This window comes from Leptosomus discolor, chromosome 6, assembly GCF_034619465.1.
Source record: "Leptosomus discolor isolate bLepDis1 chromosome 6, bLepDis1.hap2, whole genome shotgun sequence".
Classification (NCBI taxonomy): Eukaryota; Metazoa; Chordata; class Aves; order Leptosomiformes; family Leptosomidae; genus Leptosomus; species Leptosomus discolor.
This window is the reverse complement of record NC_141396.1, coordinates 22,994,830-23,018,902: the sequence shown is the minus strand read 5'-3', so window position 1 is coordinate 23,018,902 and position 24,073 is coordinate 22,994,830. Positions and strand designations below refer to the sequence as shown.

At 41.2% G+C, this 24,073-nt stretch overlaps 1 protein-coding gene across 1 annotated transcript in view; it reads right to left on the bottom strand.

Moving 5' to 3' along the window:
* Positions 1-8,820: 8,820 nt before the first annotated feature.
* Positions 8,821-24,073, bottom strand: part of TM9SF3 (transmembrane 9 superfamily member 3) — a 53,983-nt gene continuing 38,730 nt past the window's right edge. Inside the window, exons 10-15 of the mRNA XM_086467296.1 lie at positions 19,483-19,622; positions 17,825-17,893; positions 17,584-17,730; positions 16,779-16,862; positions 16,592-16,668; positions 8,821-12,065 (exon numbers count right to left, since the gene is read on the bottom strand). Of these exons, the coding sequence (XP_086323422.1) occupies positions 11,998-12,065; positions 16,592-16,668; positions 16,779-16,862; positions 17,584-17,730; positions 17,825-17,893; positions 19,483-19,622 (585 nt within the window). The 3' untranslated portion in view covers positions 8,821-11,997. The remainder of the gene's footprint in view (positions 12,066-16,591; positions 16,669-16,778; positions 16,863-17,583; positions 17,731-17,824; positions 17,894-19,482; positions 19,623-24,073) is intronic.

Below are 24,073 nucleotides of genomic sequence, written 5' to 3'. Positions count from 1 at the left end.
AGCGGCGGAGAGGGCGGCACGGCTGCCCGGGCTGCGGGCACTGCGCGATCACCGCCAGCCCTGCCGCCACCGGGCCGGGGGAGCGCCCCGCCGCCGCTGTCACTCAAGGCGAGGCCAGCCAACCATGTCTGCGCCCGCGCTTCTGCCCCGCCCCCGACGGACCCCGCAGCCCCGCCCGGCCCGGGGCGCGGGTCCCCGCGCCCCGGGCCGGGCGGGGCTGCGGGGTCCGTCGGGGGCGGGGAACCCGCTCCCTCTCTCGGTTATGGCAGTTGTGCGGCAAAAGCCCAAATTATAAGAAAATAAATAAAAATAGTGAAATTCGCTCATATTGGAATCACTGCTATTATTTTCCCTCAAAATAATCATCACCTTGCAGGCAGCCGAGGAGAAAATAGCTCATCCGCTGCCAGGAGAAACAATATTTCGCATCACAGCCTTAAAACCCGTGCGTGAGAGAAGTTGCAAGCCCATGGATGGAGAAGGATGGGGCGAAAAAAAACCCAACCCAATCCGAGCTACTTGATGATCTTAGAGGTCTTTTCCAACCTAATGATTCCGATTAAGAAATTAAGAAAGATGGGGCTAAACATCAGGGTGCGCATCTATCCCTCTCACCTGCTTTTTAAGCACATCTCCTTCTCTGGAGACATTCAAACCCCACCTGGACGCGTTCCTGTGTGATCTACTCTAGGGGGTCCTGCTCTGGCAGGGGGCTTGGACTAGATGATCTTTAGAGGTCCCTTCCAACCCCTAACATTCTGTGTGTGATTACAGCAACTGGGCTGTTTTACTGGAAATTTGGGCTTTGGGATGATTTCTCAGGCAGATGGATCACGTGCGAGATGCTCAGTTGCATCAAAGTCGACACTGCAGTGTCTGAGCTGGTGGAACCCAGCTGCCTGAAGCTGTACGGTATCTCAGACATCAACAGCAGAGCATGGGCTAACGCATTGGAAAGCAACACGCTTTAGGGCTGCCGGCTTGTGATGGAGGTAGTCCACACAGGCGGGATGCCTCTGCTATTTACACAGTGACTCTGTGGGGAAAAGGCAGATGCCCAAAGTCTTAAAAGCTGTCTCACGAGGGCCAGCCAAGTGCTTCCATATGAATCCAACACTGCATAGGGCAGCCGCTGCTCAAACAAGACGCTACAGTCTGAGGCTGCAGAAATAGTTACATGTCGCTCACCTATCCTCACACCGCCCAACAGACGTGGCATTAGGCAAAGACAGGACAGACGCTACGCCGGTGAGCAGAGGAGAGCTAACAAGTGTACAAGCTCAGTGGGAGGTTCTCGGGGTGGGTGTGCATACCACCATCTCCCTGTGCCGTAACTCTTTGCTCCTTCAACTGTGTACTTCCAAGCTCCCACAGCAAGATCTTCGAGCAATGTTTCCCGTTAGAGCACCAGCTCCAAACTCTCCCTTCGACAGATGATGGCTTGCCATCAGCTATCCATATATTTGTCACTTCTCTTCTAGTCAGCAGTGGATGATACCTGAGCATAAAAAGGCACAACATGATTCAGGCACCTCCTCAGCAGCAATGCAGGCTACTGTAAACCATTCCGGCCTCTCCCCCCTGCCCCCCATGTAATATTGACTTCCCAGAAAAGATAAAGTCAGGAAATTGATATCCTCTCCAAACCTTCACGGAGGCCAAAAAGGCTGCATCAAACCCTGGCATGAAGACCACGGTAAAAATCTCTGCTGATTGAACGCACTAGAGTTTTCTACAACTGGTGAAAAGCCCATCGGGGAAAGACAAAGAGCTAGCTGGGGAGCGTGGAGAAGACTCCCTCCCCCAGGAAGGGGAGGTTGGCATGAGTTATGCACTTTCCACCCCAAGCATCAGGTTCTCCACTGAGAACAGGACTGAGGAGACACAGCCCATATAGCTACCTGGGGAGAGGTCAAGACAGACAAAACCCAGATGTCATGTAAACAACTACCAGCAAGGTACAAGACATTACAGTAAAGGCACTCTAAAAATCTTTATAGCATGAGGCATCCACGTAATGGACGTGATCCTACCCTCCGCACAAGAAACATCCCGAGGAAAACTTCTAACACCAATGTTTTTCTGTCTAATCTGCATTTTTTGAGGACTATAATGAAGGTGATGGCAGTCAGGTATCCACCAACACCTTGGAATCTTTCTCATTGTCTTCTGAACTGTGATGTGAGATGGAGAAGGCTGGCCATTTATTTCTGTGGCCCAAACAAACGCAGCAGCTGGTCCATGCTAATGCCCAAGCCCTGCATTCAGCCTTTAATATCAGCAGCTCTGGCAATAGCTGGGCAGAAGGCACACTGCATTTCTTCAGCTTTGTGCTTCCAAGCAGGTCCCAGAGGATCAGAGGAGAATCCTGAAGGACAGGGATCAGCAGCTGGGGAATTCTGGGTCACCCATGAGGGAAAGTCCCAGGCTACAGCAGGAGCGATCACTCACAGGGTAGGAAGAGGGGGGAAAAAAAAAAAAGCATCAGAAAGGTCTTGGATTCTCACTGGAACAATGAAACACACTTTTGCTGTACCGGTCTTGGCAAAATGAGACAAACCCAAGAATAATAAGCATAAATTTCAACAGATGAGTCAAGGTTGTGACAAGGACTTACTGCTAATGCAGGAGAGCAAACCAGCTGCCTGGTCATCTGCTTTCCCTGAGGTTGCTCATTCCAAACTCTCTGCCCTTCACTCCTCAATGATGGTCACCAAACTGGGCCTTTTACACCAAATCTACCTGTTGAGACCAATCCCAGAGAATACGGGCATTTTGAACAGGAGCCCTAAATGAGTACCAAACTTGTGGAGATTTGAAATGCCGCTGACCCATCCATTGATAAGTGTCCTGAACAAAAACAATGCAAGGAATGGTAATTTTGGAAACCAGTCTAGCACTTGAGGCCTCATGGACATAGAAGCACCTTGCTGCTGCTCTTGCTCTCATCATCTTAGGAGAAGATTACCAGGGGCTTTAGGTACAACTCTGGAAGATCTGAGCTGAGACCTGCACAGAAGACAGGAAAAGACAGTAGCTCTCTTCAAATATGTAAAGGAAGAATAAGCATCAGCTGGACTGAGGAAGATTCAGGTTTCAGGCAAGCTTTCTAGCAGTAGAACAGGGAAGCCCTAGAGCAGATTGCCATGAAGAACCGAGGGAGTTTCCATTACTGCAGATTTTTGAAGAGGAATATAGACAAACATCCATCAGAATAAACTTAGTAAGGTAATTAGATCAGTCTCCTGAGTTTTATACTGCTCATACACACACTAACCCTAATAACTTTTTCTGAATTAGGTTGCTACTTTCTATGATTTTGTCAGAGAGCAGAGCCTAATGGTTACTTTTAAAAGGAAAGGCTGAACTCCCCTTTGTGCTTCACAAGAACTCCCATTTCTTATGAGATAATAGCACTAGGTGCTCTATTCTCTCTACTCTGTAGAGAATGTCCTGGCAGCATTACTTTCTGAGGGTATGGGAAGCTGGGAAAAAAAAAAAAAAAAAGCTTGAACCCTTGCAAGGGTGGATCAACAGCTTCCCTGATCAGCATCATGGCTTAGTAGAGCAAACCCTGCCCTTGTGAGCAGCGTGGAGATCTAGGCTGTCACCCACTAAGAACAAAGTCTTTTCACCACATGGAAACTTAACCTCTTCCAGGACGGCAGACTATGTTGGGGAGCCCAAACTCTTCTGCATGCAGCAGCTTTATTATAGACATGGATGGACACACAAGAGGACATCCTACAGCTTCGAAGGAGGGAGAGAGCAAAATAAAATGTGGATTCTTAATTGTACAATTAGAATGAGCCTGTGATGGAGTTCAGAGGAGTCAATTACTATTATCCACACACAAACAAAAAAGTTGTCCAGCTACAGCAGACTGGAAGTCCCTAACATGAGAGCTGCTCAACCTGCTACCTGATGTTTAGAAGATCCGCTCATGTCATCTTGATGGGCAGGTGCCACATCTGTGCAAATAAGGAACGTAAAAGGTCTGTGAAAGTATCTTTTTCACCTGAGCTGTTAAAATGGAGTGAAATTTCACACCATCAGTGCAACTTGTGACACCAACAGTTAACTATAACAGTCTATATCCATCGCTGTCAAAGGAGCCTTTTCCTTTGCAGAATCCCCTCCTGCCAAACATATGGAAACAAAATCCACTGTCTTTTCAAGCCTCACTGAGCAAGAATGCACATGGCTCTTTTCTGAACAGCATCCATGAGCAAAACTATGTGGGAGCTACTTAGCACTGAACAGCACGTCCCCAGACCAAAACACACACACAAGACCTGCTTCTTCCCTCTTGCCAACATTTGGGTCCATCAAATCTTCTAACAAAGTGACTGAGGCACCACTCCCTCAAAGCCTGTCCCACTGCTGATTCCTCAGCTGTCTCCAGGTTTACAAGCAGAGATTTCCTCTCCTGGTCTTAGCTCCCCAAACATGCTAAGGTATTTCTTCCTCCACATACATCCCCACTACAAGGGCAGATGGAGACCTGAGAGCTGGAGCACATCCCTCTGAACCCAGAGCATTCTCTGTCCTCTTCCCGCTGCACTTCTAGTATCCCTCACTTCTACTTAGACTTATTTAATTGCTTCCTTTTGGGTAGGAAACAACCCCTGCTGCAGGTGTAACCCGATGTGCCATGCATCACTGCCCACAGGCACTACTGGGCGCTCTGCACAGCCATCACCCTCCCTCTGCTTCATGACACTCTATCAAAGGCTCATTTACTCTGTCAGTACCATTACAGGCTTCCCACCTGATGAAGCCTGCTCACTTTTCCCATCTCCTTTTGCCCATTTTCTCCATCTGGTTTTATCTAGCAGTCTATTGCTCTCGACTCCCCTTACCACTCCTAGAGTTGACCCCTCTTAGGACATCCCTTCTTCATCAGCTTGACCACCGCCATTGACAAATCCAGGTGATAAAATGGATATTGACCTCTGCCATCTCCCTTCCACCACTCATTTTAGTCTCTCCTAAGCTGGTGGGGGGCGGGTCGTTCTTTTTTTGGCAAGCTGATGGCATTGCCACCAAGGAAGTACCTCTCGTAAGGTTAAATGATTCACTACCCAAAAGGAATCTTTAAAGGTGCTGACACATATGTGCTTAAAGGTGTTCCAGGGGTACAGAGCTGTACAGAGCTCACTGCCCTCACAGGCACATGCCCCTCTGCATTAGCAACACTACTACATTTAACAACGTAGTCCTGTTCTACATAAGCAGTGACATTTTGGGAAGGTAGGAGTGTGGCTGGAAAACTCCTTTTTGTTTGCCAAAGTAGCAGCAGACAGGATTTTAAGTCTAAAAAAGCACCAAACATTTTTCCCATCATTACTACTAACTTTGAACTGTATGAGGAAACCCCAAGCTACTTCTGGGATATTTTTGAGCTGCAGTCAGGGACAAGCTGTGGGAGTCAGGGAAATCTGTCTTGTCTGGAAGTATCAATTTTGTCTTGACTGCACGTTCCCAAACTGAGGCATGTCAAACTGATATTTTGTTAGTTCACTTAAAATCCATTTTCAGGGTTCATACTGGAGTCAGTTGTGCTTGGAAAGCACTAGGCAAAGCTGGTGGGTTTGGTGATCTCTGCTGCAAGGTTAAGCTGGAGGGCATGGGAACAACTTTGGAAAAGGAACCGTCAGTTCAAAATTCTAAAAGGCGAATCCACTGGTCTTTCCAAAGTATTTTCTGCATAGGAAAAAAATCGGTCTTAAATATTTTTTTCTCTTTCCCCAAAGGAATGGATCTGGGAAAGTAAAAACATTTCTCCAAGCCTCTGCTATGAGACAAAGATGGGATAATGGCATTTACCTGTTCACGCACAAGCATGCTTTACAGAGGCTAGCAGCATACACTACCTGAGTTTAGGCTGTTTCACCAAGTGGGAAGAATTTAATGAATCTCTCAAAAAAAAGTAGAGATGCTGCTTCATGAAGCATTGCCTTGGAGAAGTTTCCTAGTTACAGCTTCTGCACAGGATTTCTGTACATAGATTTATCTGTAGTAACATCTTCATCCAAACCACACACCTGGCTATGGCACAGAACATGCAGGTATTTCCTCTCTTTAGGCAAGCAATACTTTAAAATATGTTCGTCTTTTATCTTGCTCTTTAGATTGGTACAACCAGGAATACTGATTTCCTTTTTTTGTTATTCATTTCACTATACGTATCATAAAAAAAATGTAGTACATTTCAGATTCAGAGGTGGGTGTTTGATCCCTTCCTGGTAATGAGATAAACAGAAAAAAAATTCTCAACAAAATTAACTTTCAGCTAAGCAGTTCATATTACCAAAAATTATTCTGCAGAGTCCAAATGGAGAACTTAAGTAACCTAATAGCATGTTTTCAATGCTTTATAATAAAAATCTCCAATTCTTATGGGTAAACAGGTGTCTGTCTCTGTAAAACTGTCAGATCTCTTTTTAAAACAAACAGTAAGTAATGTTCATTAATTCACCTGCCAACTTCTGGCCAGACACTAGCTGAAAAACGAGGAGAAAATTTCCATCCTGTTCTTGTAGCTACTCCTCTGTAGCAAAGCAGGAAGAGCCTCACGCTAAGCTAATAACATAATCCACTTTTCTCAGCCCCATGAAGTGATACAGCTAAGCCAAGACTAGCGATTCAAAATGAAAAAATAGCATAAAATGAACTCAAAGGGAGCATTACATCTCTAGTAGCCCAGAAAACCACCATGCCTTGTCTAGTGCTTTAGTATGTCACACAACTCTGAAATGCCCGAGACAAACCTTTGGGAGATGAGAAAGAGCAGCCACAAGTGCTTCCTTAAGTTCAGTATCGCACAATGTTCTCAGCCATGATTGGAAGCTTCTCAGAACGCATTAGTTTCTATAGCGCTCAAAAGTTTTCAGAAACAGTTAAAGCTTGTGACGCAGAGTCTTCAGGAAAAAAAAAAGTTCACGGCCTTGTGCCTAACTATAGCATGTTTTCCCAGGCTGGTCAGCTTGTTAGCCAGAACTACCAGAGACTGGACCTTTTGGCCCAGACCCAGCATAGCATTTCAAGTTTATAGGGCTTAGGTCTATGCTTTGGTGAACTGGAATCTATCAAGATAACTACTGCATCATATGGATAAGCATGTCTCACAATAGTAGAAGAGAAAACGCTAAAATAACAGTTCTGCAATTTTGCTTATTGCACATAAACTCTCAATTCTAAAAATGCATGTAGTTTCTGGAATGCTATAGTCACGTGACACCAGCTGAAGGCAAGTATGAACTTGTGTAGTTATGTTTTGGAATGCTCCAAGCCCAAGGTCTTGAAGGAGATCTTCCGTCTAGAATGTAAGGAAAGTTCCTCTGGGTTCGGTTTTCATAAGAAATAAAGCCTCAGCATTGTAGAACCCCCCGAGATATTCAACATATCGTTCTGTACAGCATTACTAGGAGCTGGTCAGAAAATCAGCCTACCAACAAGCCAAAAATGCTGGCAGCAACTAACATCATCTCCCTTGCTCATGACAGACGAATCCTTGGTTTATTGCAAAAGCCTTGTGCCATGGCAAATACACTGATGAAAACAAAAAGACTGTAATTGGTACGAGGCTGGGGGCAACAACATTGTAACAGTACTTGAAATAGGTTAGTCCACCAGAAACCCCAACTTTTTCTTACCCTTTTCCCAACTGAGTTTCTGCCCTTTAAAGTGATATGCTCCAAGAACTGCTTGAATTTACTGGAACTGCACAAAGCCTTCCAGATTCACGGGTTCTCCCATCCTTCCCTCCGTAACCCAAAAACTGAAGAAAAATTTCAGAACCACAGAATTAGTTATAAAAGTAAATACTGTAACAGCCCCTTCCCCCAGCTGAAGAAGCACCTCCTGGATAAAACTGTGAGATGTGAGGAACTACTTGGAAAACTTGCATGCAGAGGTCTCCTCGGAAAAATGAGAATTTTCTCACTGAAGCTATTTAGCAAAATGCAAATGTTCCTTTGCAGGGCTTTGGAAAACAATTTTTTTGGGGAAAAGATGCTTCTGAAGAATGCAAGCCATAAATGCGCTGCTTGAAAATTTTAAAATGTGGCTTTATTCCAACAGAAGTCCAACAATAGCAGAGGCTTTTGTTACTTCAGTGCTAACCCTGGTAAGAGACACTTGTTTTAGACAGCAGCAGTACCAATAGCCATTGAGAGGCTGCTGCTACCACGGTGCATTTAGCTAGAAAAGATCCAAGGGATCGAAAAATGGAACCCTTCTCCAACCTACAGTTCCAACTGACTCTTAAGATAAACCACAAGCTGCACCGTTAAGAATTAATTCAAGATAAGAGGAACCCTGAACTCCAGCTCCAACTATTCGGTTTACTTATCCACAGATGGGAGAGGAGACTTGTTTTTTCCTGAGCTTAGGCTTTTCGGACACATTCCAGTGGAGAAATTGCTGATGCACTCACGGTTACACAATTTTGCTGTCTTCAGGGAAGCTGTGTATATATACGTCATTGGGTAAATTTGGCTGGATGCTGATGATGCTGAAGCCAGAGCAAAATGGTAACTTTCTCATTTGTGTTACCTCTGCAGTAATGGTAGTGATAGGAATGTGCTATCATTTTTACCCATTTTTAGCACTGAAAGTGTAAAAAGTATTAGGTTTTTGGTTTGGTTTTTTGTTTCTTTCTTTCTTTTAACCTGAAATTTGTTAAAGAAATACATCTAGACTATCATACAGAAAATAACTTAATTGTGTGCCCTTTACACACTTTGAAATGTAATCCTGGAGAGGAATTAATAGACAACTATTGTTGCTTCAAAACATTCAGACATCAAAAAAAGAGAAGAGCATAATGTAATGTTTATTTGCAGTCTCCATTATCTCCAATCCAGCATTCACCGCTTTTCATACATGAAGTACCAGAGGTGCTTTCTATATGCACTTTGACTCAATTGAAAAGATTTACAATTGTATTTATCTAAAGCATTTGATCAAGATCGGCTATTGCTACACAACTATTTACCCAATTCTCTGGCCTCTGTACCACAAGAGGGAAGAGAAGCACTGGGCGGCCAACTGAAGAGTTATCAAAAAGCTTGAATTCAAGAACCAGAAACACCTAAGAAACAACCATCGAAAGAGGAGTGTTGGCTGTAAGAGCTTTATTTCTTCCATAAAAGAGGAAGGACTACATCATTTAAGCAGAGAGCTTCCGAATTCTATTAAGCAAGATGGTTCAAGCTATACCCACAGTTTTTGGGGGGCAAATAGCCTTGCCCCAAACAGCAATCATAAAGACAAGCTGTTGAAAACTGGTCATATTTCGCACTCCTCCATAAACCAAAAGGAAGGGGCAAAATGAAGCAACCCCCCAACTTGCTCATGTGCTAGGGTAGAAGTATAAAAATGTGAATTATTTAAACACAGTACTTCTCCAGAGGGACGTGCTTGAAGAAACAAAAGCGATGCCTGTGCAGTAAGTATCTTTTCAATCTCACTTTAAAAGCTATACAATCCTATCTGGATATGCAAAAGCTAATAATGCCAGAGGATAGAGAAAGCAAGTAGGCAGCCCACCATTCTATGGCATTAAAAAGTGATTAAATGAAATTCAAACACAGTTTAGTGACATTTCTGATAGACTAATCACACAGCAGTGCTCTAAATAGAGGAACAGGCCCATTATCAAAATATTCCCTTAAAAAATACCCGAACGTATTTCGGCGGAGTACTTAATGTATTTATTGTGTGGGGATAATGGCTTCTCACTTCAGATTTAGAAAAACATGGATGAAAAGAGGGCTTCCCACAGCTGTATGCACTAGCAAGAGCTAGTACAGAACCCATTCTTTGCTTTAAGTCTCCATGTTTTGGAAAAAAGGAAAACTAACTGTTGACCCGGTTTATAAGCTCATCTTAAAATCAGCCCGTAGTTCAAAAAAAAAAAAATTATCTTCTGTTAAACAGCAGAGTGCTGAGCTACAGACACTTGAAGCAAAACTGTTTTCTGACAGATTGGTTAAAATTGGCCAAGGAAATCAGAGCTGAAAGCTCAAACACTTTTCAGAAGCCATATACAGCAGGAGGCATTGCTTCTCACTATTACCTATCAGTTCAGTTCCCCTCACCTCCAATCCGACCCTGCCAAAGCACGGTTGTTTCTCATTGTGGCTACTGCATTATCAGTACTTTTTATATAGAGACAATACAGTGATAATCAACACAAATACTTTGCTCATTTTTTAAATTCAAGAAGTAGCCTTCTCCATGGCAGGTGCTCTATTTCAGACAGCCACACTGATAAAAACATCCCTATGTGGCAGATGCCTAACAAAAGAAAAAAAAAATCAAGCCGACTGGCTCTCAAATCTGTCACAAACACATTCAGGACATTTGTAGCTAAATACAGTGCATAATTAACAGTCATCTTAGAAAGGCTCAACCTTTATTTGCCCATTTATTTCCTCCCCCACTTACCCCCAGTTTTCTCGGTACACTAGGTAGATCACAATGAGATTTCACCACAAACAGTTCAGCCAAGAAGAATCTTTTGGGGCTGGTCATCGACTTTGGAATTGTACTGTGCAACACAGCTGTAAGTAAATCCTGAATTCAAAGCACGGGGTTTTGATATTTGGAAACCACATTAACATTGTATACAGAAACTGGCGTTCAGCAGTACTGCCCTTTCAAACGTTTTCAATTGCAAAGTCATCTATTTTCACAATCAGAGCATTTTTGTCTGAAAAGTTTATTTTTGTTTTCTGAACACTCTAAAGCAACTGTGCTTTTGATGTTACACAAGTGTCCAGACAGGATTAACAAAAATGAAAATGTTCTAAATTACAAATTTAATTCCTGTAAGAGCTTGAGAAAGGAAATAGAACAGAAAAGCATGACATATACACATTGTGAAGAAACCCCAACTTTTCATGCAATGGCAGGCAAGATGTAAAAAGCCACCCAAATTCACACATTTTTACACCGAATCATCAGAAAAGTACTCTGTAGTAAATCTGTACATCCAAATACATTTGGGATCTACACCTAAGTTACATTATTTAATGTTATATACACTTATTACCCCTTGTATAATGTCTAAAGGAAAATCTTCATTCAAATCCAAACCAAAAAAAAATGCAAGACTAACTTGGGAAAAAGGAGAATCACTTTAGACATTCAGTTAAAATCTTGGTTTTGTTTTAATCTAAACCTCAAAATGTTTATTAAAAAACCAAACAATCCTCTTCATTTAACATTTTGCTTTCTAACTGTACAGTAAATTGCATTGCAGAGAACACATCCCGTCTTCAGATTGTATTTTCTTTGGATGGATTTAAGATGTAGCTGGATATTACTTTAAAGATAAATAAAGGGAAGTTGGTCCAACTAGAACAACAGCTGATATATTACATGCATATGGGGTTTTTTATATATTTTTTAATTATTTTTTAAACAAATGAGTGTCGGGTATAGTTGATATCGCAAATAAACCAAAAAGCACCTGGAGTCAAAATACAAAACATACCTTCTATCCTGGCAATGGCAGTAAAAATCAGAAGAGTAATCTTTCTGGAACGGCATTTTTACATAATTTAGAAATGTTAAGTACCAGGAAGACTACTAATCAAGTAGTTTTAGCAGCCAAGTTTCCCTCTTTTTATTGAATGGAACAAATGCTTTAAATAAACCGTTTGTCCTCTTCACTGAAGAGAGCTAGTCTATTCATCTTTAATGAGCTAGGTTTTTTGTTTTTGTTTTTGTTTTGTTTTGGGAAGATTAGCCACGTACTGTAGTAATGCCTACTGCATATAATCCAAGCATTTGCTGTGAACAGTTGGAGAAAGCAGTCAGTAAGAACCTAGGATCAATGAAATAGATGTTACTTTAAGCCATCCACAAAATGGAGACCCATATAGTGCCCAGTGTTAAAACCCAAATCTCTTCTCGCGCTTTTTGTTGTGCAAGTTCATCCCCATGAAAACAGGAACTGATCCATAGTTCAATTTTCTTATTTCCTTAGTCAATTTTCACATTAGTGTAGATTTTACGAACAAAGGCACTTGTTCCCATGTAACCAATAGCTCCTGCAAAATAAACCGAAAACATTGAATATGTTAGAGAGCTGATCATCAAAATAAGCCAGCAACATAAAACACACACACTTCAACAGAGAAAGTCACATAAAGTGTGCACTCTGCACACAGAAAATTATTTACCTGCAATACTTGTTCTCAGATTTTAATTATCCATGCTCGCAGTGAACGTCTGGCAAGAACTCCCCTAGTCTAGCAATCTAAATCCATTAAACCATCTTACCAAGAGGCCATGCTCACTTGGCCTCGATAAATATAGCAGCCCCCCTACTGCTGCCAATAACCGGGTCCCTTTTTCTGAACAGAGAGTAAAAAACATACAATCACCCACTCTGCAGGGAAGGTGGATGGGAGGGCGGGTTTTTATTGTAAGTTACATGCCTTCTGGATGAGTGTTTTATTGGCAGATGGCTTTTTCCTTCCCACAAGGCACGAATAATAATAGATCCCCATCCCAGGAGTCTTAAACTCCAAGGAGGTCTGTACAAAAAAGATTAAACTAGTAGCAGTTAGTAGTTAAAGGAAATTGCAACCTGTGGTTTTCAAATTAGTAAGAGTCATGAGCAGAGTATGCATTGTCACAGCAGTAATAAAAGAACAGGTCACTGGGTTTTTGATAGGGGCAACAGTTTATGCTAAACCCAAAATACTGCAGGACTAGGCACATCCAGAAAAATGAAAGAAATGCACTGGACCAAGGCCTTTTCTTAGAGACAGATTCAGCAACCTACATGGTCAAGCCCAGAACTTCAGGTTTGCCAGGCTTACTAAATACTGTTGTCTTACAGTATCCACAGGGAATACCTTCATCTCTTCCAAACAAAATGAGAGTAAACCTGCCTTGTGGAAGTCACTTTGGCTAACTCTCGGGTTAGAAGTGAAGTTGAGAATCAAGAAAGAATTAGAGACAACTGCTGTCAGATTGCTAGAACAACACATCAAAAAATATAGGAAGAAAAGGACAGAGAAGTCTGGTCCTGTAACTCGCCACAGAGGAGTCCTAATATCAAATGTTTGGATGCTCAGTAAAGAACATGAAAGCTATTTTTGCTCCCCTGAAGCAATATAGAAAAGCCCAGAAAAAAGCATGAAACAACATTTTCGATGATTTGGGATGCACCAGACTTGCCAAAGACATGTTAAATAAAAAAGCCTAACCAATGCTAGAAGTTTTGTGCCAAAACTTCATTTTCTGAGAAAAACAGAAAGGTTGGGTTTTTTTGCCTTTAGAAATTAAGGCCCTACGGATCTGCAGCTAGCATTGCTGACCACAGAGTTACTCAGAACCTGGAGAGTTCATCAAATCCTGGGGACTGATTGTGTAATTCATGAGGTCAGCCATTAAACTCTCAGAAAATTTTGGTTTCTAGATCACCAAATGCCCAGCATCCATATGTAATCAGGAATCTACACAAAGCAAACCTGATGCATCGTTCCAATGCTATCGGAGTGGTAAAGAGCCTGTGGAGTCAGCCTCTGTGCTGCATAGTATTTCAAGCTGTATAAATACGACAACCATTCCACTGGCCAGCAAATGAGGGATTTGTATTACTAACTTGGACAAAGTAGAGTTCGATTAAAACAAATACAGCACACACAAGGTCGGGTTGCTGCCTGCAGGCATTAAGTGTGCTAAGGATACAGCAGGGGGAAGGCCTGACAGTTCAAGGAGAGACCAGTACAGCACTCAGACCCAAGCAAGGGCTGTGCAGAGGTGATTATGCAAGCTTGGAGTCATACAGGAGCACACACAGATTCTTCTGTAGCCTGTCAAGAGACTCATCTTCTGTCTTAAGCAGTAAATGGACAAAATAATGGCACTGGACTCCTGTTCTAAGACTCCTCATGTTTCACCTGCTAAATCTGCCAACAGATCCAATGCCCATTTTAGTTGCTAAACTCAGATACATTCCAGAACTTGTTCTCCGAGGGTTTCTCTAGTGATGTGATTCCAGACATCACAGAGATTTGGAGTAACAACACATTAACTGTGTTTCATTTGAGATCTAGAAAATGTGTGCATGAGATGGAAGTGAGGGGGGAGTAGGGAACAGCAGTCACATGAGACCACAAGCTCTCAACCCCATAAACAAACCATAACCTGTTCTGAATCGCAGGAGCCTTATCCATGAAGGCCATTAGTGGCCAATACCCAAGGCAGGGGTTAAGCCTCAAGGCTACTTCACAGGCATTGAATAAAACATGGGGCAGGGAGGGGGAAACCTAGACAATTCGAGCTAAAGGATGTCCTCCTAAAATAAATGCAGGACAGTGGGTTTATTTGAATAAAAAAAACATAGTAAAGGAAATAATTTTATTTATTAAACACACACTTTATCAGATTATTTATAACTTGGTAATGACCTATATAGGTTTAGCAGAATTAGACTGCAAGCATATTTCAGCAGAACAACATCCTTTTAAATAAAAAGAAAACTTAAAATAGTGAAGAGCAGCAACCACAATACAGAAAAAGATTAATTCCCATCTATTACTTCAAACCAATTAACACTCACTACAGTTGCGACTCTGTAAGCACAGGACCTTCTTTATAAAGCCCTTCAATCGTACCTAATTTATCTGGATGCTGAAGTGTGGTATTGGAAGAGGCCTTTCTATACTACCCAGCTCCTCAGCCATCCACTGAGTTGGGGAGAAAGTTTTATTCTTTTCTGTCACTAAGATGGAAACAGGAGGAGCTCAAAAGGTTTGGAAGTTCTCATGGGCTCCCTACTGTCCAGTCCCAAAACTGAGATGCTCTGCAGAGGGCAGCAGACTTTGTGGATGAAAGCATCCCACTACATTAGGGATTTGAGTTCACTAGGCATTGTTACAGGCACTAAAACCAGAGCTGGATGACACAAGCCTGAAGAGAGTTTCCCTGTGACTGCTTTGGGCCCTAACTAGTTTGTCTGATGTCCAGCTGCGCGATACTGAACATGCCCATTCGCGTGAACCTCCAAAGTACAGCTCTACACACTTTTCATAGGAGACATACAGTCAGTAGCACGCACACTGCACAATTCTTTAACACAAATGTCTTTGTTAGACCTCAATGGCAGCAAGTTCCCCAGACAAATGCTTTTTGACAGGGGATTTTTTTTCTTCCCTCCACATGCTGAAAATGGGAGTTCTCAGTAAAAAGGAATTTCACAGCTTCTCTTCCAATACACTTAAAAAGACAAAAAGAAAACTCAATAGAGCTGTGGAAATAAAGTTTAACGTGTTAAAATATTGTCTGATTTTAAATAGATTTGGATTTTACTCTAATATTCCATCAAGTAGTGTCCTAACATAAGAAGAAAACAGTTGACAATCTTCCTTTTCCATGTTTTAAAAAACACTTTAATTACAGAAACTAGTGGACAAGCTTGGCTTCTGCATCATATACATTTTAATCAATTCCAGCCTGAGCACTTCAAGAAGAAAAGATTAGAGCTGAAAAGTATAAGCCTATTAAAGAAAAAAAAAATGGCTGCAAGACTACCAGAACAGCAGGGAAGTTGTGTAATGTGCCAAGAACCTGACGAGGCAAGATTAGATTGTATGAGAGAAAAGGGGAACAGGTACTCAGCAGTTAGGAGACATTTCCCTCCCCTTTTTATAGAGCATTGTGAAACTACCCACCCTCTTGGGATATCAAGAAATGTATACTTTACAGAAAGTACGTTCCTGTAAGATATCATGTGTCTCAAATATCTAACTCAAAGACATCATTCCACTAGAGTCTATAGGACCATTCATTCACTCCTAAGGAGGAAAGTACTAAATAAGGATCACACACAAAAAGCAAATAACATCACAGGAAAGTGCAAAAGGACCAAGTAGCACTTTCTGAAAGTCATACAGCAAAGGATAAAAATAACGGTGAACAAGTATATTTGACTTTATCAGATGACCTCTGTGCCAAGAGCTATGTTTTTTTTTCTACACATCTGTCAAAACAGTATCTTAAAAAGCAATGAAATCCAGCTGCATATAGGTGCACTTTGCACTCTCCTCGCCTGTGAGTATTCCAATACTTATTTCTCAAATGCTATCCTGAAGCATCAGTCCTTTCTGTTCTGGTCACTCTCATATACATGCCTCAAGATACAGACGGTAGTGTCATCAGCACTGCGATGCCATTAATGCCTCAATGGGTGTACCTAGCTCCTTGTCTTGGAGCAACAGTAAAAATTTCAAAACAAAATCCTAGCATGAACTCAATTTGAAATTTATTTTGCAGAATTTCTTGCCAAATAATGACTCTTTCAAGCTTGCACTGAGGGTGAAATTCTCTGCACAGTACAAAAATTACCTTCCTATTAGAAGACACAATCCACAGAAATCTTCTATATTAGGTAGGAATCAAGTATAAGCAGAGAACTCTATGATTCTTTTTAAAGATTGTAAGCTTTTTTGAGCACACCTTGTAGACATACACACTTGTAGACATCAAAACCACAGAGCTAAAATCAGAAACATGACAGTCTGAAAAATTCTGACAGGAAGCTGTCAATGTATTTGAAACTTACCACACATTATTCCCAAAGCTGTGCTGAATACTGCCATATAACCAAAGTAAAACGATGTTTGAAACAAGCCATACATCCTGAAAAAGAAAAGATAGGAATTTATGCTAGGTATTTTCCCCAGTTTTTCTCAATAAACTTATTTGGCAATACAGTAATCTGATATTCAAGCAAGAAAACTACCACTTACTTTGTCTTGAAAAAGTAGTAGTAAAAAGAGTACATGTAAACATAAATCGCAGTTGATGCCGCAGAAAGAAAGCTTGTCCATTGCCTGAAAGTAAACACACATAGTCATCAGATATGGACAGCAGGATGGCCATGAGCCAGCAATGTGCCCTCGTGGCCAAGAAGGCCAATGGCATCCTGGGGTGTATTAGAAGGGGTGTGGTCAGGAGGTTGAGGGAGGTTCTCCTCCCCCTCTACTCTGCCCTGGTGAGACCGCATCTGGAATGTTGTGTCCAGTTCTGGGCCCCTCAGTTTACGAAGGACAGGGAACTGCTTGAAAGAGTCCAGCACCGAGCCACAGAGATGGTTAAGGGGGTGGAACATCTCCCTTATGATGAAACCCACACACGAAAATAAAGCAGGCTGATTCTACAGGCTTATTTAACAAAATCTACATGTTGTCTGCTCTAAGTGACAAAAGCTTCTACGGGCAACAGCTACCACTGATACCAAGTGATGATCCTTCTTCATATTCCTGTGTGCCTTGACAGTTGGTTGTTGTGTTTGGTTTTTTTTGTTGTTTTTTGTTTGTTTGTTTGTTTTGGGTTTGGTTTGTTTTTTTTTTTTTTATAGATACATACAGGCATACGCAGATGCACACACACAGAGAAAGCCCCTGTACAGAAAGGATCCAAGAACTATTTTTATTCCCTACATCTAAAATCTGGACATGTGACACTTTGAAAAGACCCATCTAGACTGAAGAACATTACTTTTCCATAAAACTCTCACGAGTTGGTTGACTATGCAGATAATGCAATACTTACCACCTGTAATCCTCTGCGTTTAGCAGGAAATACGTACAAACAATAGTCACACAAACTGTCACAATGCAGAGGATAACCAGAACCAACATCATAAAGCCATAAACATAGTAGATCTTGTAAGCCCAGAATGAAGTAAAAATGAAATACCTGAAGAGACCAAACAAAATATGCAGATGATATTGTAACTGAACTTGAATTATTATACTTCTCAATCAAATTAGCAAATGGCTGACATACTCACATTTCAATAAAAATCGATCCAAAAGGGAGGATACCACCTAGGCAAACAATAACAGCTGGCTCCATAAACCTGAAAGATATTAACATTAGTTTAGGGACAATTTTAATCTTTCATTTATAAACTTATTAAGACACATAACAAGATAATTAATATAGCAGAGAATTATTTAAAAGACATGCTAAAAAGAACATTTCTGTCTCATACCAGCATATTAGAAAGAAGATTCCCCCAAAGATGTCATATGTATGGACAGAAGGAGTTATTCTTGGGGAAAGCTAAAACAAAACACAACTCTCATGCCTACCACCTACAGTCATAAGGTTAAGCATTTAATCAGCCTTAAAGGCTACAGAAGGAATCTCTCTTGCCCAAAAAGGGCATAAGCAATCAAGCCCCATAACATCCACTAGCCTTCAATGAAGGCAGTGAAAACTTAAAAGCTGTTGATGGCTACAAATACAGCAAAAACGGCAAAGAAAATTTTGCAAGGTAATGGTTATATAATTAAGAAGCAGTGTTTACTTTTAATGCTATACTGAGTAACAAGCCTATGGCCAAAAATGAATACTCAGCTACCTGGAAATGATACTGTCATTTACTAAAGGTGACCTCTGCGCAGTACTTGCAATGATGCTGAATCTAGCTAGTAACCAGTGATCTAATTTGCAGCTTCTTTTATTATTTATAGGGAGACTTGTCTAATTCGATGGTGTGCAATTTCATCATCTTCAAGAGAAGTATCTTATTTCTTTTTATCTGTCATGCTGATCCAGAAAAATCCGTCAGATTCTCAAGATACAGGTCACAGTATAAATCAAATCCTAGTGTCTGAGCTGCACAATCTGCCACTAACAAGAGACTAAGTGTGCTGCACTTCCTGGATATCACGGGTGTACACGTTTCAGTGCCCCCTTCACTTTCCCTGCTCAGAGGAATGGAAAGAAAAGCAAGAAAAATCTATTAAAAAAGTCCTCTGAGGATATTTTCATTTCCATAGCTTGCTGCTTGCAACTCAGAATTAAATTAATAAGAAAAAGTGCATTCACGATTTTCCAAAACCCAAGTCTACTTTTTAAGGCTAGACACCCACCCCTTTATATTAACTTCAAGAATAATAAAGGCTTATTTGCAACTCAAACTGTATACCTGGAATATTTTAGGCTCTGTGCCATGAACAGAAGTGAGAACTGGGAACAGCATTGCAAACTTCTCCCCACCATCACCCTGCAAGTATGTCTCAGCTTGTACATGGAGACCATTAAACAGAACAGTTCTGCCTCCAAGGCACATTCAATCCTAAATCTGTAAGAGGCATTAACTAAAGAGGAAAGGTTTAGTTTCAAGATACCCATACAAGAACTGGGTTGGGACCATCCCTTTTACATAAGAGACTGAAGAGCATTTCAGGCCAAATGTGAATCAGTGATCCAGGACTGTAAAGTCTGCTACAACCATTAACCATTAACTGCACTTGGTGTTTTTATTCAACAGAAAAATCCTATTAAGAACATTTCAGTAGAGGTGTTCTTCTAGACACAACTCAATTTAAACATAAAAAAACAACTTAGTCTAGAAAAACTTTTAATGATCACATACAAAAAGTCATTTTAAAAAGTACTGAAGTGAATAATGTAGTTAGTACACATGCTTGTCTTTACCATTTTTTCTCTGGTATGGGACGAGGCACTGCATTGACACGACATGGAAAATTAGGCTGCCCTGACAGATTTCGGCCAAGAATCGTACCAACGAGGTTCAATGGAAGAATGACAAAGAAACAAATACAGCACACTGCCACCTGTAAGCAAAAAATAACAACTAAAAAAACAGGTATAAGATGACAAAAGATGACAAATCAACACACTCCACATATATTAGTCCTTCGTAGTTATTGCTGTAGAATCATACTCCTAGTTATGAAGCATTAGTCAACATACATCTATTTTACCAAACGGAAGTATTTATTTCCTGAGAAACTTCCTAATAAATATTAATAAGTATATTTTCTTGCATCAATCGAGAGAACACAACCAATACAGTTTTTTTTACTGTTATCATCTAATCATTACAGTCAATACATTGCAAAGGAATGAAATGGAAATCTTCACAGTACTTCACAGAAAATTTTGCCAGCTTCTCTTAAAGTTTTGCAGAGCATGCTATCCCTGGGAATTAACATCTAGCAGTTAAGATGGTTGCATACAAAACTACGACTGCTGGGTGCAAAATTTCTAATCTGATACAAAAAAGAAACCCAAACAAGAATTGCAAAGCCATGTCAGAACGCTACGAATCAAAATCTTGAGTTCAATTTTGTCCGCTATCCACTAACCAGGTAATTAAGAACACAGACTGCCAGAGACACAAGTGACCGCTGGTATGCACAGATACACAGTTTAGAAGCACAATGGCCCTACTTACATATAGGCATTAGGTTTACGCACAATGCAGCAAAGTCAAGACAATGTTCCATCTCTTTCCAACGGAACAGTCACCCTAAAATTTTATCATGAAACATCTTTTTTCCAGTATATGTATGTAGCTCTACTCTGCTACTCCTTAAAGGCAACATACTTTTATCTTCCAAAATGGGAAAATGTGAGAAGTATTTAGCAAGACATTCTCTACTCATAACTCTTTAGCACAAAATGAATTAGCATTACACAGTTTAACTTTTTGATATTGATAATTAAAGACAGAACAGTTGTCTGTAATGCAATAACCATAGCTCTGAATATTGACCCTGTGACCTTCTCTATGCAAACATTTAAAAATACTGCATTTTAAAAGTACTGCTGCCTGAGGCTCTGTGTACACCTGGGTGCTTCCCAAGCAAAGAAGCTATATTCCTCTTTTACTCCATCAGGATGCAAAGTCCATGACAGCTATTAATCCAAACAATGGACAGAGTACCAGGTCTAAGAGCCACACACTGACTTGTCTAAGCCTTGTTACTCTAGGATAAATAAAGGCTGTTCACATATGTTAGATTTACTGCAAGCAGCTGAAAAGCAAGAACCACTAGGCTTCAGTATATGATGAGCTGCACCACATTAGCTCAACACAAACTTTGCATTAAGTCAATCACACCAGTTTAAGGCAACATCTGACAAAAGTCAGTGGGTTATCCCTCTATTACTGACTTGTATATCATTACTAGCCTAGGCCAGATGTGAATGGAAAACATTGCCTGGGGTTAGATGGAGCAAGTCTTCATGCTTTACGGAAGGGGTACACCAAACAGGTGGTTAACAAGCAGAAGCACTGTCCAGACTGCTCTGTACACCTTTAAGGAGAGGTTATTAATGAACTGCATAACAAGCCACTAAAATATGAAGCTTCAGTGGTAAATATGGAAAAACTAAGTAGTATTTACACTTGCCAATAATAAAGCAGATTTTAGACAATTAATACATATTTAGTACTTCCCATTTATCTTCTTCCATTACTCGAAGTGTCTTAGGTAGGACACTGAGGTTGCCTAAGAATAAGTCACAGGAGAAGTATACAACTAACTCACTTAATGGATGCAGAGCAGATGAGAATTTTCAAAGAAAAATGTCAAAAAGTACCGGAAACAAAGAACACCACCTTGAGTGCTACATTTACTAAAATCCTGACCAAAAAGTCCCAGCTTGTTTTAGGTGCAGCGGGTAGAAGAGACGTTCAAGAATTAAGGCTTAGACAGGATCCAAAGAGCTTCCGAGCTGACCTATTGAAATCATTTTCAGTTGCAAGAAGAGCTTGCTCTGTTTCCTGCCTGGCAAGGATGTCCGGGTGTGTCGGGTGGCCCCTGTTCATTGTGCTCCGGCAGGTAGGCTTCAAACCTGAGGTAGAAAGCTCAGACAGAGGTAGATGAAGGGGATCTATACCGCTCATCCAGCCGCAGCTGTCTTTTATAGTGCAGTTATCAAGATGTCTGTAGGTTCCTTTCTCGATCTCAGAAATTATCCCTGACTGGGGATAGTGGTAGAAAGTGAAGCCATTGCTTTACGGCAGAAAGAAACTGTCCCGGAACAGCCTTGGGTTTCAAGCTCACCTGAAACAAAACTTAGCAGCTTCTAACTGTTGGTCTTGCAAAACACATCTACCATCGGGAATCCACACGGAAAGAATATAATCTCGGACAGGGAACCAAGCAAGGAACATCCAGGCCTAATTACTGATCAGCTGGCAAATGCCCAAATGAAAAAAAGGCAGTCAGTAGCATCTCATTCTAGTGACACTAATTGCAAAGCTGAATGGCTTCAAATCAGGTGGGCAAGGAGAAGGCCCAACTTGTTCCAGCAGGGCTTGGCTGCTACGTTGTCCAGGAGACTTGACTCAGCAGCAGCTTTGAAATCTAAAATGTTTATCTGCATAAAACAAGCTGAGACAGACCAAGGTTCCTTGCTTCAGCAAGTACTGCCAACCTGTCCCCAGCACACTTGTAATTGGCCTCTGTCAGAAAAGCTGTCTGCTTGTGGTTTCATTACCAGATCATTCAAAGCATGACTGATAATAGTCTAGCATCTTCCATTCTATTAACCATTTGGCTAAAAACCAGACTGATTTTAGACAGAATATCTAACGCCTCCACTGTACTAGCAAGCAGCGTTAGGTAAAGTCAATATTTTGTTAAACAATGAACTGCCTGTTTTAATGCTATGCTATGTTCTGAGGACAGCTGGAATTGAAGAACATTTTTTTCCTTTTTTCCTGGAGCCACTCGGGAGTCTAAAAATTATCTGAGATGATTTTGCAGTGCAAAAGAGGCCCACTAAACAAGCAAGGATGGACCATAGCGCAGGCTCAGGAATGCCTCCCACTTACACCTGTCTCTGACAAGATGTTCAAGCTGATGAAGAGGTGAATGTTCTGTCTTCTGAGATAACCTCACTCTCGTAACAGCAACCTGCTAGTGTTAGTAGGTTGACCAACACAACCAGTACTGGTTAGAATCAGCACACACTGTGGTGACTCCAAGGTAGTCTACCTGCTCAGACTGATGCTTCCCGAAAATTGCTTTCTTCACTCTTGGCAGTAATAGTCTTCTCTGTATATGAGGGATGACTGGAGATAGCTGACTCTTCTAGCTTCTGCCTTTTCAGGCACATTCCTCAATTTCAGATCTGAGGTGAGGACACTGCCTCCCTCCCAAACTGAACAGGTAGTGTCTGTTGCCACAGGTGGCAAGGGTGGCAATGATGCAGGCTGGGCAATATCTAAACCTAGAGAGTTTACATCCAAACTGAAGCAAACACAGGGCAGGAGGGTACACAAGGGTCTTAACTGAAAACGAGATGAAGTTACGAGACTTCTGCCTCAAAGGTTTCAGCGAACAAGATTACAATGGCAAAAGCAGCTCAGGCACTTACTGGCCTCAATTTCACCATCACAAACAGTAAAGGAAGGCAGGATTAACACACGTATGCGCTCTGCTATCCTGCAGAAGCACCTCCCTACAGAGATCACCGGTAACATACTAAAAAACCCAAAGCCCAATAATAGCTGTTGCGTGACAGGCAGAGATAAGAAAAAGTCAGGTCTTCACGAGCCTTTTAAGGGAAGTATTACTGTAACATCAGCCAAGAGAAATTCAGAGAATTTTCTGAACTACCACTTCAGAAAACACAAATTACACAAACAGGCAAATCTACTACATCTACAAATGCAGTTTTCCATCAAGCAAACAAGCACACGTTCTCTATAACCCATATTACTGAAGACAAATTACATGAGGTTTTCTACCAAGCCAGTACATTAAAACTCATCTATTTCAACTGTTGCATTTTTGTTATACAAAATTATTTATATGCAAGTATCTGATTTAGTTTGCAGGTTTTGGTTGCCATAGAAGAGATTGTCAACCTCACCAAGCCTGCATTCTTTCTAACCCCTTTTTGCTTTGTTTTGATGGGGAAAGAATACTCTATTGCCCTTGACTGAATGTGAAGAATTCAGTCTTCCTTATTTGAAAGGAGACATTGTCAAGAGGGATACAATTTATGTTCTAGTGCCATGTGTTTCATATTTTCTGACAACTGTAGATTAAACTTCATTCAAAGGTGATAATTAAAATTTTTATGAGCATATCTAATATTAAACAGCTACTGGCAGGCTATGGTGCCTTGACTGCTTAATGCACAAGGAAGAAAAGCAATAAAAATTAACTGTCAAAGCAGCAGCTTGATCTTTCCTGTCAGCTATCAAAACTGCACTCTCAGTCATGAGACTCTCTCCCACACAGAGGTTACTGAATCTGCACAG